Source organism: Raphanus sativus, chromosome 2 (genome assembly GCF_000801105.2).
Source record: "Raphanus sativus cultivar WK10039 chromosome 2, ASM80110v3, whole genome shotgun sequence".
Classification (NCBI taxonomy): Eukaryota; Viridiplantae; Streptophyta; class Magnoliopsida; order Brassicales; family Brassicaceae; genus Raphanus; species Raphanus sativus.
The window spans coordinates 768,763-785,791 of record NC_079512.1 but is presented as its reverse complement, the minus strand read 5'-3'; the positions used below and the strand labels follow the sequence as shown (position 1 = coordinate 785,791).

The following is a 17,029-nucleotide window of genomic DNA, read 5'->3' as shown; positions in this document are numbered from 1 at the left end:
AAGCCTCTTTCCTTATTTCTTTCCAACTGACAATCTTGATAGCTCAAATCTTAGACAAAGATTTTACGTGGATTTGATTTTGCAAGCTGTCACAAAATCTTCTCAAATATATTGTTGTCAGAAAGCAAACACAATCTCTTTTACTTCATGTAGATAGAGTTTCAATTTCGAAACTTCATTTCTCATTTCAACATCTTTCTTTCATAATTCTTTCCCAAATTTCATATTTAATTTATAGATCAATTTTTCAGTCACCAACGTTGGATTTATCGAAAACGATGAAATCAGAGGCTATTCAACCATCTCCATTGGATCTGGAGAGAATTTTCGCTGCCAATGAAGAAACTTATGGGTTCGCGTAACACCGTACCACAAAGCATGTGGTATCAGACAAATACTCAACTCTTGAGCTCTTTGCTGATGTGTCTCCAATGAAGCTCTCTGCCATTATATCTCCGATGAAGCTCTCCGTCTCTGTGTCACTGGTCACTTTCTTTTGCCCTTGCGTCTTCGGTAACTGTCTAATAACTTGACAATACAAACAAATCAATTTTTTATCCCGAATAAGTCAGCTTGTAACCGTGTATATATTATGTTTTGATGTCCAAGTGATTTAGACGTCTAACCTTTCTTAGTGCGAATTAAATTTATTTTTAGCTGAGCTATGTCTATTTTATCCGGTTATAACATATAAAATCTTCTTGCTCGTTAACCGTGTAAATATTATATTGACTATATAACAATTTGACATTATAAGAATCTGATTTTAATCTCACGTAACTGATTTTTTAAAAGTGTATATATAAAATTAGATGTATAACAATTTGTCGTGATCAACAAATTTATGTATCCGCAATATGGATTCAAACTCTTTGACTGGTCAATATTTACTACCGACGGATAATTCTAACAATATCCAGCTAAGATGAAATTTAATACATTATCATTTAGGGTGAAAGGACAAGTTATCCGGTTAATAACATACATAACTGTATAAGAAATCAGTTTTCTAGAATATTTGTTTACACTTTCGTGGAGGTGTAGGGATAGGGTTTGGAGTAAGTGTATTGGTATAAGTTATCCGCTTTACTTTTTTGGCTTAGACATTAGGGTTTGGGTTCAAAGATTAGACATTAAGGTTTAGGTTCAGGGGTTCCTATTGAGTTTAGGTTAGTATTTTGGGTTTATGGTTTAAAGATTAGCGACTAGGGTTTGAGTTCCGGGTTACTATTGGGTCTAGGTTTTAATGACTAGGGTTTGGGTTCCGGACTTCCTATTAGGTTTAGGGTTTAGTATTTTTGATTAGGGATTAGTATTCAGGGTACTTGATTTTTTTTATTTATATTAAACGTTTATTAAACTATGTACCCGTAATATAGAAACAATCAAATTGGCCGATCAACATTTATAACACTCGGTTCATTCAGAAAGTATCTAGCTAAGTAGAAACTTTAAACGTTATTGTTTTAGGTGAACGAAGATGTTAGCCGGTTAAATCGATGGTAAACTAAGTAAGAAATATCAAAAAGTTTCACCGAATCTTTACATGGTTTCTCTCTCTTTCTCTCCAAAAAAGATCTAACCAAATCTTAACTAAATCTATAAAATATCTTCCAAATCTTATTATTGCACACCTAAAAATCTAAGATTAAAATAAAAATAGCTTAAAAAGGATAGGAAAATCATTTAGCATCACTCAAAAACACTATACACCCTAAAGTTTTACTGTTTTGGTATATACCTAATTTCATAAGTTTCTTTGGTTTTTAAGCAAATTATCCCTATAATCTTCAATTATAACATCATTACCATCATCATAATAAAAACAGTGTTGTGTGTGTAAACACCATCAGATGTTTATGTAAAGTAATCTTGCAGCATATCTCAGTTATGCTAATGGATGTGTTTTTCTTGGACAGTCGCAAAACCTAAGCCTTGCAATTGATGCATCAAGAAAAGCACAGACTGCGTTTGCAGTTGCAAAGGGAAAATCATCTGACACCAGATACAGTAGTAATGGCATAACATCCATCCAAAGGGCTCTTGATTTCAGTTTTCAGGACATGGAGAAGTTGGTACATGAGGCTTGCAATGGAATCCATAAACGGGTGATTATGAATCACGATCTCACTTTTCACAAGTAAGTTTAATTAATTTCATAGGCCTTACTCAGAGCGGAGAAAAGAAGATAAGGGAAAGCTACCTTTGAGTTTTGGTTGGAAAATTTAAGACATTATAAACATGTTTTACTGCGTTAAGTATATAGTGTTAGGACCTTATTTGTGAGAAACTTGACAAAGATTTAAAGTTATCGTCATGTGTTGTTCATATATATATATAGTATCATAGAAGTTTAGGAAGAGGTTAACAAGAACTGGAACTAAAATTACTCAACCTTTTGTAGCAATCGTTTCTTTCTATTCGTTTCATCCACATTTTATTTGAGACAACTATCAAAATTTGAATTATTTTTGTAAGGGATAAAGTTAAAGAGTAAAACACATTATATAACAGAAAAGTATTATCAAATATTTCTGAAAAAAAAAACGAAAGAGAAGAATGTATTAAAGGCGAAAACTAAACAACACTTTTCTTTGCTCTCAACCCTAGACTAAGCGACATATTTGAAAGTGTTGGGATTTTCAGTATCTCTCTCCAAGTAATCTCTGCTGATCAAATCCTCAATCCGTTTCTTGATCATCTTTATATCAGGCTGCAAAAACAAAAACAAAAAAAAAACCATTAAGAAACATTCATAATGAAACCAGTGCATGTTGTTTTTACAAGTTTACCTTGAACATTCGGCTAAGCTGCTCAACACATTCAGAGACTAACTGTTGATGCGGCAACACTTTTCTGCTCTTCATGATCCGCACAAGAGAAGCATCAATCGCGTAACGTCTATCTTTATCAACATCCTCAACAACTTTCTTGCGGTCATCCACTGGAGGAAGAGGCACCTGTTTCACAACAATCATTATTAGCTAGTATTTTATTTGTTGGAAAGAAGACCATGATCTTATGCATGCATACCTTGATTCTTCGCATTTTATCTGTGAACTTCGAGTTGAATTCGAAAGAATCGGTTCTAGAGATCGTCTTTGAGGCTGGTTGCTTGTTAAGAAACTTGTACTTCGCGCATGAGAGTGAATGAAGCACCCTTACAAGATCTTCATGGCTGAGGTTTAATTGTTCAAGGAGCTCCTGGTAGGTTAATCGTTCTGTGTTGTTGAAAGCACAAAGCACAGCAGCCTGAAAAACAAAAAGAAAATATAAAAAACATAACGTTGAAATTTTTTTAAAAATTAACTAAGAAAAGAAAAGATATATGAACATACCTGGTAGGTAGAAACAATCAACTCGATAGATTTAGAATCAAATTTTCCATTAAGATGACAAGTTCCCAAAGAGTAAACCACATAAGTCTTCTGTGTTTGGTTTTGGTTTCATAATAAGCCTTAAAAGACTCAATACAGTTGACCATCTCAAGTGGTAGATTGAGGTCTGAAGTCTTGTAACTCGGCCAAAAACCAGTGGTTAGAGCAGTGACCGTGAAATCAACACCTTTTGGTTTACCTGTATTGCCATTTTTTATATATTCCTCGAAGCCAGTCTGATGGTCTTTTGCCAATTGCATATCCGTCACCAGTCCCTCCATCTTTGAAGTAAACTGCCCACCGAACTGTCCTTTGAGCTTTGTAAGTATACTTCTTTCATGATCGTCACTAAACTTTCCGAATAATAGCCTACGTGCTTGCTTCTTCCTGCATGCATACACAAGCCATTCTAAATACACAAGGTCGCAAATAATTTCTAGACCTTGTTAAAAAAAATATTAACAAGATATATAATTTATTTTAATTTTCAGATTCAAACCGTGATGACTCTGCTAAATACTATCTTGAATAATGAATTGGCCAAAGCAAAAAGATTTGAAGACGAGTGTACCTATAAAACTCGGCGAAAAGATCCTTATCACTTATGTAGTCAAGCAACTTAACAACCTGTAATCATTAAAAAAAAGAAGACTACATCAAGACATTGAACATATGAAGAATAAAAGAAGAGAAGTCTTACATTGTCAACGGTAGCCTTAATAGTAGAGTCATCATTAGATTTATCATTCGCTGCCTTCCTGAAAAGATTGTCACAAAACGTTGCAAGCAACTCTGCACTTGAGCTTCCAGCCACTTTCTTGTTACAAAAGATTTCAAAAGCTTCTTTCTACGCCTTATGGAAGAGTGTGTGGTTCTGAAAACAGTCCGTGACATAGACCATGTACTTATCGTGCAAGTCCATTATCTCTCCGACAAGAACCTGTTCCTCCACGTTACCACTAGTAGCTGCGTCTTCGGCTTGTTTGATAAGGGCATTGCCTTCTGCAGTAACATGGAGCCTAAAGGCTACCGCAACAGGTTCCAGACCGTTGTTGATTGCATGGTAAAGCCTATACATCCTCGAGAGATCATCCATCTTGTCATCTCTCAGCAATGCACTAACCGGAGTTCTCCTTTTCTAGAAGCTGTTTTGCAACCGAAACCAATAAATGGCTCTGCACAGTCTTAACTAGTTCTGTCTCGGTGTCTGAATGAAGGTAGTGAGCGACTCTCTCCTTCTCCTTCCGCAAAGACTCCTCAGCCTTGATCATGTATGTATTCAGGGCAAGAATCCTCCTGGATCCATCTTGAGGACTTGCGAGAATAGTAAGAAGCCGTTTCTTGAAGAAAGAAGATCTCAAAATCGTCTTTATACCTCTCCAAACTTCCCATCCCACTCTGAACAAAGAGATCTAACACGTTTTTCAAGAGTGCCCTATCAATCTGTTGTCCCTCTCGCTCTTTATGAATCTAGAAAATACAAAACCGTGTCAAATATGAGTCTACACATCATCACAGAGTCTTATATACATTAATTACTTACCATTGCTATAATAACTTGTTTGACATTGAAGTTAACTTTAAGGTAAACTTGTTTGTGGAAACAGGTCATGCCAACTTCAGTTAGGCTTGGAAGGCTTCCCCGTGGAGTGAAGTAACGGTCCAGATAGAGGAAGATGTGAGATAACCACTTAACCATAATCTTATTAATATCCCACCTTCGAGAAAGCTCTCTCAGCATGTATTCATCATGCATCTCCATGATAGAGGGCAACACCTAACACACACAAATATATGTGTTAAAAACTATTTGCAAGAAAACCCTAATAAATAAATAAAAATAAAAAATTGGGTTGATATGTAGTATACTCACCGTATGAGTGGCATAAGAGCACCATTAATGCGGTAGCTTAAGAAGGGTGCTTAGTGATTTTCAGATTAAAAAGAAAAAAAAATAATAGATAAAAGATGGAAACAAGAAGCGTTGGTGCTTATTTAAGTTGTTAAGTGTGAAGTTGCTTAGTCACTTTTACCACTTTAATTATTGGGAAGTTTACTAAGATGAATCAAATTAGTTTGATAATTACTAGAGTAAGTCATAAAAGTTTAAAATTACTAAATTATTTTTATGGTCGAAAATGCCCTTTTATACAGTTATGATCAAAATGTATATTACAAAATTGCCATTTAAATTTTAGAAAAATTTACCGACGGCAGATTTATTTTACAACAAAACAAATCTATCGTTACAAAAATCTATTAATTAAACCTGCTGTTAAATTTATATCTGTCGTGTACTTGGTAGCAGATTTTTGAGTCACAACAGACTTTTTTGAAATGACAGATTTATGTGTCCGATTTATTGTTGTCAATAGATTTAATTGTTTTAGTCTATCGAATGAAGTGGCCGATTTTTTAAACTTACCAATTTTATATCTTACCAGTTAGATTTTTAAGACCGATTTATAATTGCCTTCAACCGACTTTTAAAAGGAAATAGACATAAATTTTAACGACAGATATGTTTATCCGATTTAAATTTCTGGTAGATTTTTATATTGATTTGGTGGCAGATTTTTTAAATTTTCATCTTTGACGACAGACTTTTAAGTTAAATTCTGATTACCAGATCAAGACACACTTATTGCAGCAGACTTATCCACTCGAATTTCTGGTTAAATTCACAAAGATTTCGGTTTAGTTTAAATCTGGTTCAGTTAAAATTAATTTCGGTTTTAAGTAATTCTAATTTTTGGTTTAAATCAATTTTTACTCAGTCTAAATTAATTTAAACATCCGGTTTAAAAAATTTAAAAAGCTGGTTTAAACAATTTAGTTACACCACGTTTTCTAATTAGGTTTACGTCTTCTGTCGTCTTCTTCTTCCTGTTACCTCTCATAAATTTCTGTTCTCCTTTCATGGGGATCTACAACAGTGTCTTTTAATTCATATTGATTGGGGAATAATGGAAAACATGATTCTTGTCTCTGGGAAGTGGAAAGTTGAAAAAACTAAGTGGTTATTTGAGGTAGATAATGATCGAGGAAGCATAGCAGTTGCTGGCAATGAGGACACTCGATTTGAGGATTTTGTGAAAACCATATTTGAGGATTATGGAATTGATTCTGCAGAAAACGACTTGGAACTGAGGTATCTTTTTCCGAGGCAGAATCTACACAATAAAAGCATCAATACACCACCTGTGAGAGTAGGAAACGTTAGGCAGTTTCATGCATTCTTGGGTCTTTCCAAAGTGCAGAACGTTCAGCTATGTGTAGAGTTTAAAGTGAAAAAAATTGTTGCAGAAGGAGCTGTGGAAGATCAGAAACAACCCATACAAGGAGATGACTCGTCTTGTGAAGATGAAGAAGATACAGACGAAGAGGGTGATCGATTCGATTACTGCGATGATTCTGATGGCGCAACATCTGATGATGAAAACTTTACTGCATATGGGCTTCCACTAAACCATGTAGAAGAGGTTCATGGATCTTCTACAAAGTTGATTTATGGAAGAAAGACAGAAGAAAGAGAGTCTCCAATGAGTTTGTCCGATTTGCGCTCATTCAAATTTGACATGGGGCAGAGTTACAATTCGAAAGATGCATTACTGGAAATCTCATCGTACACTTATTGTTGCTAGAGATCTTGTAATGGGTTCTTCAGAGAGTGGATATGAAGAATTACCTACTTACCTGCACATGATTAGAATGTCGAATCCAGGGACTTTAACTCAACTGGAAGTTGATACAAGCAACAGATTTAAGTACTTATTTCTTGCATTCGGCGCTAGCATTGTTGGCTTTCCATATATGAGGAAGGTTGTGGTGGTTGATGGGACGTTTTTGCAAGGGAAATACAAAGGAACACTTCTGATTGCAACCTCACAGGATGGTAATTTTCAAATATTTCCAATTGCGTTTGCTGTGGTTGACACAGAGAATGATGAATCATGGACATGGTTTTTCCGCCAACTCAGTCGTGTGATCCCCGATGATGAAGGATTGGCATTAATCTCTGACAGGCACAAGTCAATTGGGAAAGCTATTGCAGTGGTCTATCCATTGGAAAGCAGAGGAATTTGCACGTACCACTTATATAAGAACATCTTGTTACGATACAAAGGGCGTGATTTGTTTGGTTTGGTCAAAAAAGCTGCCTACTCTTTTAGGTTGACTGATTTTCAAGCAACCTTCGAGACAATCAAAGAGTTAAACCCAGCTTTGCATGCATATCTGGAACGTGCTGATGTACAGATGTGGGCACGAGCTCATTTTAGAGGTGATAGATATAACCTCCTAACAAGTAACATAGCTGAATCCATAAACAGAGCTTTGTCCGGTGCTAGAAGCTTGCCAATTGTTCACCTTCTAGAGTCGATCCGATTAATGATGACACGCTGGTTTGCAAAAAGAAAACATGATGCTGAGTTGATGAAAACCTCTCTTACTCGTGGTGTAGAGAAGGTGTTGGAGGTAATATATTTTGAACCAGTTTATGTTATTCGTTAGACTATTTTCTAGTATACTGAGCTTTAACATGTGCAGGGCCGGATGCCTATTGCTAATCTACTAAAGGTTCAAGTAATAGACATTCATCAGTCACAAGTGACAGGAGTCTCGTCTTTACATGTTGTAAATCTAAGCGAGAAGAAATGTTCATGCCGTAGATTTGATTTGGAGAAGCTACCATGTGCTCATGCTATAGCTGCTGCGGAAGCTAGAAAGATATCATGTATATCACTTTGTCATCATTACTATCGGAAGCAATACCTGTACAACGCGTATAACACTGCTGTTATGCCCAAAGATGATGCCGTCCCAATTCCAGAAGAGGTTGCCAAGAAGATATGTTTACCACCTGAGGTCCGCCAACCACCAGGAAGACCAAAAAAATCAAGGCATAAATCTATATTAGAGAAAGTTGCAGTCAAGAAGCGGCCACGGAAGGAACACACATGTAGAATTTGTAACCAGACGGGTCATAATTCTACAACATGTCCTCTAAACTGATGACTTTTCGATTTTGTTTGAGACATTGGTCATTACATTTCATTTAGATTGGTGCTGCATTACGTTTAGTTGTTTACTAGACTTTTGTTATTACTTACTAGACTTTTATCACTACGTTTTGGTTCATTTGATTTGTGTGTTTCTGTTTAACTTACTTTGTGTTTCTCTACAATTAGTAACGAGCCGAGTGCAATTGAAAGAGGCGAGCCAGAATAACATAATGTAGACTTATCCATCAGTTTGACAAAAGAAAAGACTTATCCATCAACGTTAAACATCCAAAATACATCCATCCGAAAACAAGAAAAAACCAACGAAAATACATCCATCCAAAAAAGCAAAAACCAATTCAAGTTACATCAATCCAAAGACGAGCACAAACCTACCAGTTACATCCATCCTCCATAGCCACCTCTCCATAAATATCTGCTCCCATCTTCAGTCGCAGTGCTGGTATAATCTGATCACTTAAGCCATCAAAATTGCGCCCCAGAGCTAGACACTCAATATATTTCAGACTGTACACGCCGCAATCTCCTGGGTCCTCATTTTTGGGGATCTTCTTGTGCCTACGGTAGGTGAACTGCTTGTCACGCTTAGTTCTTAATTTTGGATCCTCCACCATCTTGTTGAGCAATGCCGGTAGCATTTTCGTGAAAGGCCTGCACTCCTCGTGCAACTGCTTATCACTCAGCACTGATGGTATGCAATCATACACATGTATTACCTCCTTAACAAGATCAATTCTTAAAGCAACCCAATGATCGCCGTTGACATGGTGACAGAGGAAGAGAGTGTCAACATCTGCAAGCCACTTCTTACCCGTGACAAATTGTTCTGGGTATTCTCCATTAAAGGCCTTGCTATAACGTTCTGACAACTCATTTGGCGTCTGATGAGACTTCTTGTAGTCATTCACCCATGACTGCACAAACCAACGATCGAGAAATGCAATTCTAGGAGAATATGGAGATGGGGACTGCATGGAGCGGTGTCATGCAACCAGCCGTACTTATTGTTTGGCCAAGCTTCTCTCGGTATCATCAACCTCAAATAAAATACTGCGCCTCTGTCTGCAAAACCAGACTCATCTTTTTCCCTACAAAGAAGAAAAACAAAGAATAAGACTATTAAAAAGAACATGATAAGATTGAAGAGAGTTGACAAAAAAAAGATAGGATAGAAGAGAAGAAACTTACGAATCAGACTTAATGAAGTCCAATACTGTGTGCAGTTTCTCTGGATCCACCTTAGATAATGGGTCAGAAGATTCTTCAGAGACAGAGTCAGCAGTTATGATACGCTTCACTGTTGAATTCCCTACATAAGGCCAAACTTGAGTCTTCGTCAACTGAGGTTTTCGCCTGCGTCTAGGCTCCACACTTGAACAAAGTGCTTCCAAGACCTCTCTACACTTTACACTCTTCTCCCAATTTAGATGATTCTCCCATCCCTCTGAAGAAATGGATTGGTCATTTAGCTCGGGAATACTAAATGCTTTCTCTGTCTTCACTTTTTTCAATGGCATTTCATCTTCCTTCACCGACATTGTCTTCTTATTATTCTTCTCCTTTTTAATGACACGTTGTATTGGTAAACCATCAACAGAACTTTTTTTTGTCTGAACCATCCATGACTGTCAAGTATAAGAAAAAAACAGTAAGTATTTTGTGCATAAAAGATACTAGCTGACAGTGTAAACATACCATTGAGTTGCTACAAGCGTCGTCTTCATCGTGTGCTTTGGAGTTGCCGGCATCGGATGGAGTTTTTTCATTATCCTTCCCTTTAAGAACATTTATTTCTTCCTGTAATATGGCCACCTTGTTCTTGAGCTCAGTCTCAAATAAACCGATTCTAGCTTCCATCTGAGCTTGTACAGAAGCTTCCAATGTCTTAGAAACCCTTTCAGCTACACTAACATCCATGGTTTCTAGTCTTCCACTCAAGTTGTTAACAGCCTCAAGCAACTTTTGTATTGTGATGTTGATGGTGGGCATATCAGTATGAGATTCTTCCTTCAAAACTCACAAACCAAAACAGTTTAGATAGTAAAACAAAACGAAAATGTTCAATAACACTTGATACATACCATTTCTGGAGCAGCTTCTTTCTCCCTCTTTCGTTTTGTGGAGGGGCTCTCATCCACTCTATCGGGAACACTAGGTGCAGTGACATGAGTTTTTCTCTTCAGGGGCTTGGTAGATGGAACTACATCCCAAAACTTGTCGTTTAGCTGATCATTGAGGATGTCAACTATCATGTTATCCAAATCCTGATGGGGTTCATCTTCACCCCATTTCGGATATCTATCCTCCATTGCTTTTACAATCATATGCCTTACACGAATCTGCATTGTAAAGTACAACAGATAATAAATAGAAAAAATAAGACAGAGAATTAAAAAGAAAATAATCACACCTTCTGATATTTTTTCTTTTCTTGTGCACAGAAGTTTGGGAAGTTGATACGCTGACGAGAACCATGCCATGACAGAAGTGGAACCTCAGCTTCCTCTATCCGATTGCCATATAACTCTCCTAGACCTGGCACAGACTCATATATCCAAATTAGCAAAGCATGAACACAACCATGTAGTGTGTAGCTCTTCCCAACTTCGTATGTCACCATTTTTATGGAATCCACAAGGCTGGAAAATCCTACACGACCCCATGGATAGCGCTGGAAAGCTGCTGGATCCATCACCCTTTTCGCCAAATGCAGAGGTATTCTACTATTGCTTGAAATCCCAAATATCCCAATGGATAGTAGACACAATAAGCCAACCATTACACGCTCCTCTCTAGACCAGTTTCCGATGACCGAAAAAAGCGCTTGAAGTTCATTCAACTTGGGTCCTTCAGAAATTGGAACTTTCATCTTCAACCAAAAGTCTTCATGAGCCACATCCCACTGTTCTTCAGTGTCATAGGGATCACAATTCAGCCCGGTAATATCTTCAAACTCATACAAAGAGAACCTCATTGGCTGGTCTACTATCAAAGACCAAACCTCATGACTGCTCTGAACCGCCAATTGATTCACGAGAAAGTAATGAACATGTTTTGCAGACCAAGTGTAATCCAACTCCTTCAGCTTGATAATCACGCCTACAGCTGATTCTTTCAACTCGTCCCAAACGTCTTTGCCGACATTCTCTTTCAGCGTTTGTAAGTTGCCTAGAAAACAACTGTGGTTCATGCTCCTACTTTGATTCGGTGTTTTACCAATCTGGTAAAGCCGCGGAGGATACTTCTTGTTACCCGAAGATGAGGCCATTCCCTAAAAAAAACAAATAGAACAAACATAAGAAATAGAACAAGAATATACAACATAAATTTTACTCAGTTAGAAAATATTTACTCAATTTGAAAATACTCAGTTTGAAAATAAATCGTGAAGTCATGAACACAAGCTGACATTATTACTCATTATAATATCTGCACGAACCATAATATCACAGGAAGCAAATAGAACAAACAAAAGAACCATACTAAGTTTAAAAATATTTACTATCGAAGGATAAAGGAAATTGGGGATTTAGGGTTTTCAAAATCAAGCAATTTCAGAAAAGTTTGTCTTTTTTTTTCTAAACTCACAGGAAAGTTTATCTCGAAACAAAGAAAGAAGTCATCAATTTTTCAATTTAGAAATTAGGGTTTTCAAATTTCAATTTGGGGCCGTCAAAAAAAAATTTCAATTGGGGATTTAGGGTCAACTTGCAATCAATCCGACCGATAGAGTAACAGAGAATTACCTTTGATTTGGGTGTCACTGATTAAGTAACAGAGAATTGATGGCGGATCGAGTTCTTCAACAATCTCCTCCGGCAAGATTGAGTTATGATGGAAGAGGAAAGAGATGAAGCTGATACACAGTGGAAGAGACTGTAATGAAGAATGGAGAAAGAGGTCTCAGAGAAAGATTTGTCGGACCTCCTTTGATGGAGGTTCTCTCACTTCACAAACTAGAGAAGAAGAACCCGTGTTCTGTTCTTTTGTCGTAAACTAGAAAAGAACAGAGTTTTTTGTTTTTAATTTTATTTATTTCTTTTGAACAAAATCTATTTTATTATTAAATGGAAAATTAAAAGGTAATGGCAAATTAGTGGTTAATGCTTTAAAGGTTGGTTTTTAAGTAAAATACACCATCTCGGATTTCCTTCTAGTAATTACTAAGTTATTAGAATTATTCTAGTAATTACTAGAATGATGTGCTCTATTCTGAGTAATTTCTCTTAATTATTAAACAAAAAATAAGCACCCTTAGTTGAATATTTGGGTTGATGGTGCTCTAATCTTCAAAGATGCCACCATATTTGTCATAAAGCTGTTGACAAAGATCGTGAGGTAGTTTCTGGATGCACATATTGTAAACTGCAGTGTAGATTGCAATATATTCTCCAAGCACAAAATTAGGTTCAGGCTTTCCTTCAAGAATCCTTTTGAGCTTGGTAACAGCCCCATCAATGAGCTTAAATTCTTTCTTTATGGCCATAATCTTGGGGTTTTGTCCAGAAGACATTCTTAATCAAATTCTAGGATGAAAGTAATGAAAAACGATAAAAGAGTAAAACACTAACTAAGATATTCCGGCCCCACAAGATTTCGAGTAGCTAGGTTTACGAGAGCCAAGATGTGAATAGAAAAATCTTTTTTTTTTTTTTTTTTTTTTTTTTTTGAATAGAAAAATCTTAAAAGACGAGTATTTAAAGAGTTCGATAATCTCATAGGCGGTGGACAACAAATAAAAAACTATCAATTTTCTTGTATTCTTTAAACAAGAAGATATTAACATTTTGGGCATCTTTATCAGTAGGACCTTTAAAAGTCTTTAGGTAAATTTTTTTTTTTTAATTTTGTTTTTTTCCAAAAAAAAAAATTAAAATAAACCAATCGCAGACCATCACGTGTCGTGGAACCCGCGAATAGGGTTAAGGACAACACTAGGACATTTATTATTTAGGAACAAATTGGTTCAGTAATCTAGAAAAGTTGGTGGGTCCTACACCAAAAACACAAGGACCATCTTAAGGATTTGGCGATGTTCTTGCTCTTATCAATTGAGATTATTAAGAAAATAAAATCTGGACATTTAATTATTATTACTATTATTATATAGAAAAGTTAGTATGCTCAATGTCTTTCTATCTTGTTAACAATGTACAGTATTTGTATCTTTGTGGTTAATGCATGATTTGGAAAATACGTACTGTAGTTGGTAATATATATAACTAACAATTTTAATTCTAATGTTTATCTTCATAAAAATGAATTTATTAAATTAGATACAAATTTTAAATTATTATAAATCATAAAACTTTAATATTCAATTTTTTAAGGAAACAAAAATCTGAAAACTTTATTATTATTATGATAGAACAAGGCAATCTTTTATCCTTTTCATGTTTATCATGTTTATCATCTTTACAGAAGCACTAATCTCACAGTTTAGAGGAGACGAAGAAGAAGGAAGGATCTCGGGCTTCAAGATTTCTAGGGCACATGTCCATCTATATCACAACTCCTCTTTACAGATAGTATTTTTTTTGCAGAGCAGATGTCCAACAGTATGTTGAGTTGATGAAAATTTTCTTGACATTTTTTGAAAAGTGATTTACCATGGGTCTATCACTATATTTATTTTTTTATGACATTGCTTGAAGTTAACTGTGACATTTTGATTTGTATTTTTTATGACATTTGCCTTTGTGCGGGACCGGCTAAACAATATAAACACATGGTTGGCGAAGTTCCTTTCCAAAGGAGGTAAAGAAGTCTTACTAAAATCTGTAGCACAAGCGCTGCCTAAGTATGGAATGTCATGCTTTCTCTTATAGCAATGCACTTGACAAGTTCACGAATATGAGTGGGGTTTCAATATGAAAAGATTCTCTGTAACCTTTTGATTATGGACAGGAGAATGAGAGGTGTGCTTGTAGGTTAGGTTTTGAACTAAGTATCGGACTAATACAAAATGTGGGGATTACAACCACTAAGGTTTAAGATTCTTTCCAGCTGCGATCAACACGAAGCTTCTTAGATTAGATGGTCGCAGATTCAGTGAGGTATTTTCTTGCACCTCTATCCCTTGTCTTTTGTCATCATCAGCCTTCACAAGTCATAAACTCTCTTATTGATGCTGTTTTTGTAATTAGATGAGGCAAATCGTAGCTGAAGTAGGAGTGGTTTCCAGGGCTGACGGGTAAACAAAACACAAATTCTTACTCCTATCTTTCATCTCCTACTTTTTTTGGTTCTTGTCTTTGAGATGGGTAATACAAAAGTAATTGCAGCGGTTTATGGCCCTAGAGAGGTACTCATTCTCTTTAGGATTGATGATGTGCTTGAGTCTGTAAATTAAGCGTATTGGGTTTATTTGAATTTGCTAAAACTGGTATCTTACTCGTTCAGATTCATAACAAGAGCCAACAAAAGAATGGTCATGCTGTGTGTAACTGTGTATATATGTTTTTATATGTTTGTGTTTGTTCTTATTTGGCATAAATCTTTATGAATGTGAAATGATTGTTTGCTACTAATTTTCCCAAACTCACAGTTAGAACATCTCCAACCATTGCTATTTTCACTTCTATAATAGTATTTAGAGATGAAATTGCTCCAACCATCTCTATTTTTTCCTCTATTATAGAGATTTCTATTTTTTCTTCTATTTATAGAGGAAGAAGTAGCATTCCTCTATTTTTTACTCTATAAAATAGAGATTGCTATTTTAAAGAAATACATTGGAGCATATCCCACTTCTATTATAGAGTTCCTCTATTTTAGAGGTGAAAATAGCAAAATACATTGGAGATGATCTTAGTAATGCAGACTCATGCTGTTTCTGATTAATATTGTGCGTAATCCGAAAGCTAGATTGAACAAACAATGTCTCATATATTCAAGACCGGTCTAAGAAACCACCGGCTTAAAAACTTTCTCTACTGTTAGAAAAAACGAGTGAACAAAGCAATCAAAGCAGCTTAAGTATGGTAAGCGAATAAGAAGCTAAAGGGCTTGCCATTAATGTTTCTAACGTCAGAAACTCCAAGACGGAACTAATAACTACAAAGGATAACACACACATGCATCAGAATCTATAGAGAGAGATAGAACATAAAAGGCAAGTAGTTAAATACGTTTCAAGGGTTACTACTAGCATACCTTGTTGCTTGTGAAAAGGAGCGCTCTTCGCCTTGGCCATTCCTCCATGGTCGAAACTATTCCTCTCGAACAAAAACTCTTTACCTCTTTCTTATGGTTCCAGGCGTCAATCAAAAGTCAAAACTGTAGGCAACATTTATTGGTTTTATTTGCATGAAACTTGTTTAGTCAACGACAAGCTTTCAGAGATAGACAGAGAGATGAAGTTGCCTTTAATGGTCTGGTGGTGTTGTGAGAGACCACAGCAGTAACACAAATACAAATAAATCCATGAAAATACACAAGAAAACAAAGCGAAATATTTTAGAAAACCATGAAAATACGAGAGGGGAAAATTGTCAATTGTAAGATTGATGAGGAACGACGTAAGAGCAGCTCCAATGCTGAGACTCATTTAGGAATCCTTAAAACAATTTTTTTTTAATTTTTTATTATTATTTTTGTTTTCTACTAAAAAAAAAAAAAGACATCCAATGGCGGGCCGCCACTTAACAGTGGGGTCCGCGAACAGTGACAAACCTTTCAGCAAGTTGATCCTTAAAGAAGGGATTGAAGAGGCAAATCCTTGACAAATCGTGGGACCCAACGAATTTTTTATTACTTTCTACCTAGGTTTTAGTGCTAAAAAAATGGGAAGATGCTCCATTGGAGCTGCTCTAAGTGATCATAAATGTAAAAAAAGACAAATAAATCATAACTATCTCTAACGATTACACTGGAGTGACTAAGTGATCATAAGTGTAGTAACAATCTTTTAGGACAATTTCTTTAACTTCTTTTGCAACAAATTGCTTTCTACACTTTGAGCAGAGAGATTGAAATAAATAAATAAAAAATTTGATCTATATAAGATAGATGAGCCTCTACACTAATCACCAATTGATTTTAAGTGTGAAGCCCATCTAGCTTAACATAGTATCAGAGCCCGATCCACGTAGTCCAACCCGATCAACATCGATCTGGCCCAAAGTTGGCCCATCGATCCTTACCCGAACATTTCGAGATTGACGCTCAGAGAGCCATCATCTCGAGGGGGCGTATTAGACACAAAGTGTCCCACATCGATAGTTGGAAGGGATCCTTAGTCATATATAAGATATATGAGCCTCTCCACTAATCACCAATTGATTTTAAGTGTGAAGCCCATCTAGCTTAACATGACCAACCTGAAATTTGGTTCTGTTTTGTATCATTGCATTGGCACAAGAGATCAAGTTCTTCCAATACATACTGCAAGGGATAATAAAAAAAAAATGGATGAAGAAGATTTGTCATATATATATACCTGTGGGGAGTTATCTAAGATGATGATAACACAGAGATAGGACACCGACAAGTCCTCCTCCCGTCAGAGAAAACACACGAGTAACTCTATATGGCGAAAGAGCTCTCAGTTATCTGTCACACTCTGTCCTAACGAAAAAGGAAGCACAATTATACGGACCCATGGGCCTTAAAAAAATCAAGCCCAAA

At 36.1% G+C, this 17,029-nt stretch overlaps 2 protein-coding genes and 1 pseudogene across 3 annotated transcripts; 1 reads left to right on the top strand and 2 right to left on the bottom strand.

Moving 5' to 3' along the window:
- Window positions 1-2,541: 2,541 nt before the first annotated feature.
- Window positions 2,542-4,923, bottom strand: LOC108841032 (cullin-1-like; annotated as a pseudogene).
- A 1,420-nt stretch (window positions 4,924-6,343) lies between these two features.
- Window positions 6,344-8,390, top strand: LOC130502644 (uncharacterized). Its single transcript, XM_056997399.1, has 3 exons — window positions 6,344-6,879; window positions 6,965-7,853; window positions 7,926-8,390. Exons 1-3 carry the CDS (start codon window positions 6,344-6,346, stop codon window positions 8,388-8,390), a joined length of 1,890 nt encoding a protein of 629 aa, XP_056853379.1.
- A 274-nt stretch (window positions 8,391-8,664) lies between these two features.
- On the bottom strand, window positions 8,665-12,601 carry LOC130507934 (uncharacterized). Of its 2 annotated transcripts, XM_057002774.1 has the most exons (6): window positions 12,148-12,601; window positions 10,812-11,672; window positions 10,483-10,740; window positions 10,097-10,408; window positions 9,590-10,026; window positions 8,665-9,489 (listed from the first exon to the last, which is right to left on the bottom strand). In XM_057002774.1, exons 2-6 carry the CDS (start codon window positions 11,667-11,669, stop codon window positions 9,306-9,308), a joined length of 2,049 nt encoding a protein of 682 aa, XP_056858754.1. In that variant the 5' UTR covers window positions 11,670-11,672; window positions 12,148-12,601; the 3' UTR covers window positions 8,665-9,305. The 2 variants fall into 2 exon arrangements, with proteins under 2 accessions (XP_056858754.1, XP_056858753.1); XM_057002773.1 differs by having other exon boundaries at window positions 10,812-12,601.
- Window positions 12,602-17,029: the final 4,428 nt, after the last annotated feature.

Coding starts and splice junctions, on each gene's coding strand:
- LOC130502644 (XM_056997399.1), top strand. CDS start 6,344: ATGGAAAACATGATTCTTGTCTCTGGGAAGTGGAAAGTTGAAAAAACT. Junction 6,880..6,964: donor GTTCATGGATCTTCTACAAA/GTTGATTTATGG, acceptor GACATGGGGCAG/AGTTACAATTCGAAAGATGC. Junction 7,854..7,925: donor GTGTAGAGAAGGTGTTGGAG/GTAATATATTTT, acceptor TAACATGTGCAG/GGCCGGATGCCTATTGCTAA.
- LOC130507934 (XM_057002773.1), bottom strand. CDS start 11,669: ATGGCCTCATCTTCGGGTAACAAGAAGTATCCTCCGCGGCTTTACCAG. Junction 10,741..10,811: donor AAAAGAAAAAATATCAGAAG/GTGTGATTATTT, acceptor TTTACAATGCAG/ATTCGTGTAAGGCATATGAT. Junction 10,027..10,096: donor ACGCTTGTAGCAACTCAATG/GTATGTTTACAC, acceptor TATACTTGACAG/TCATGGATGGTTCAGACAAA.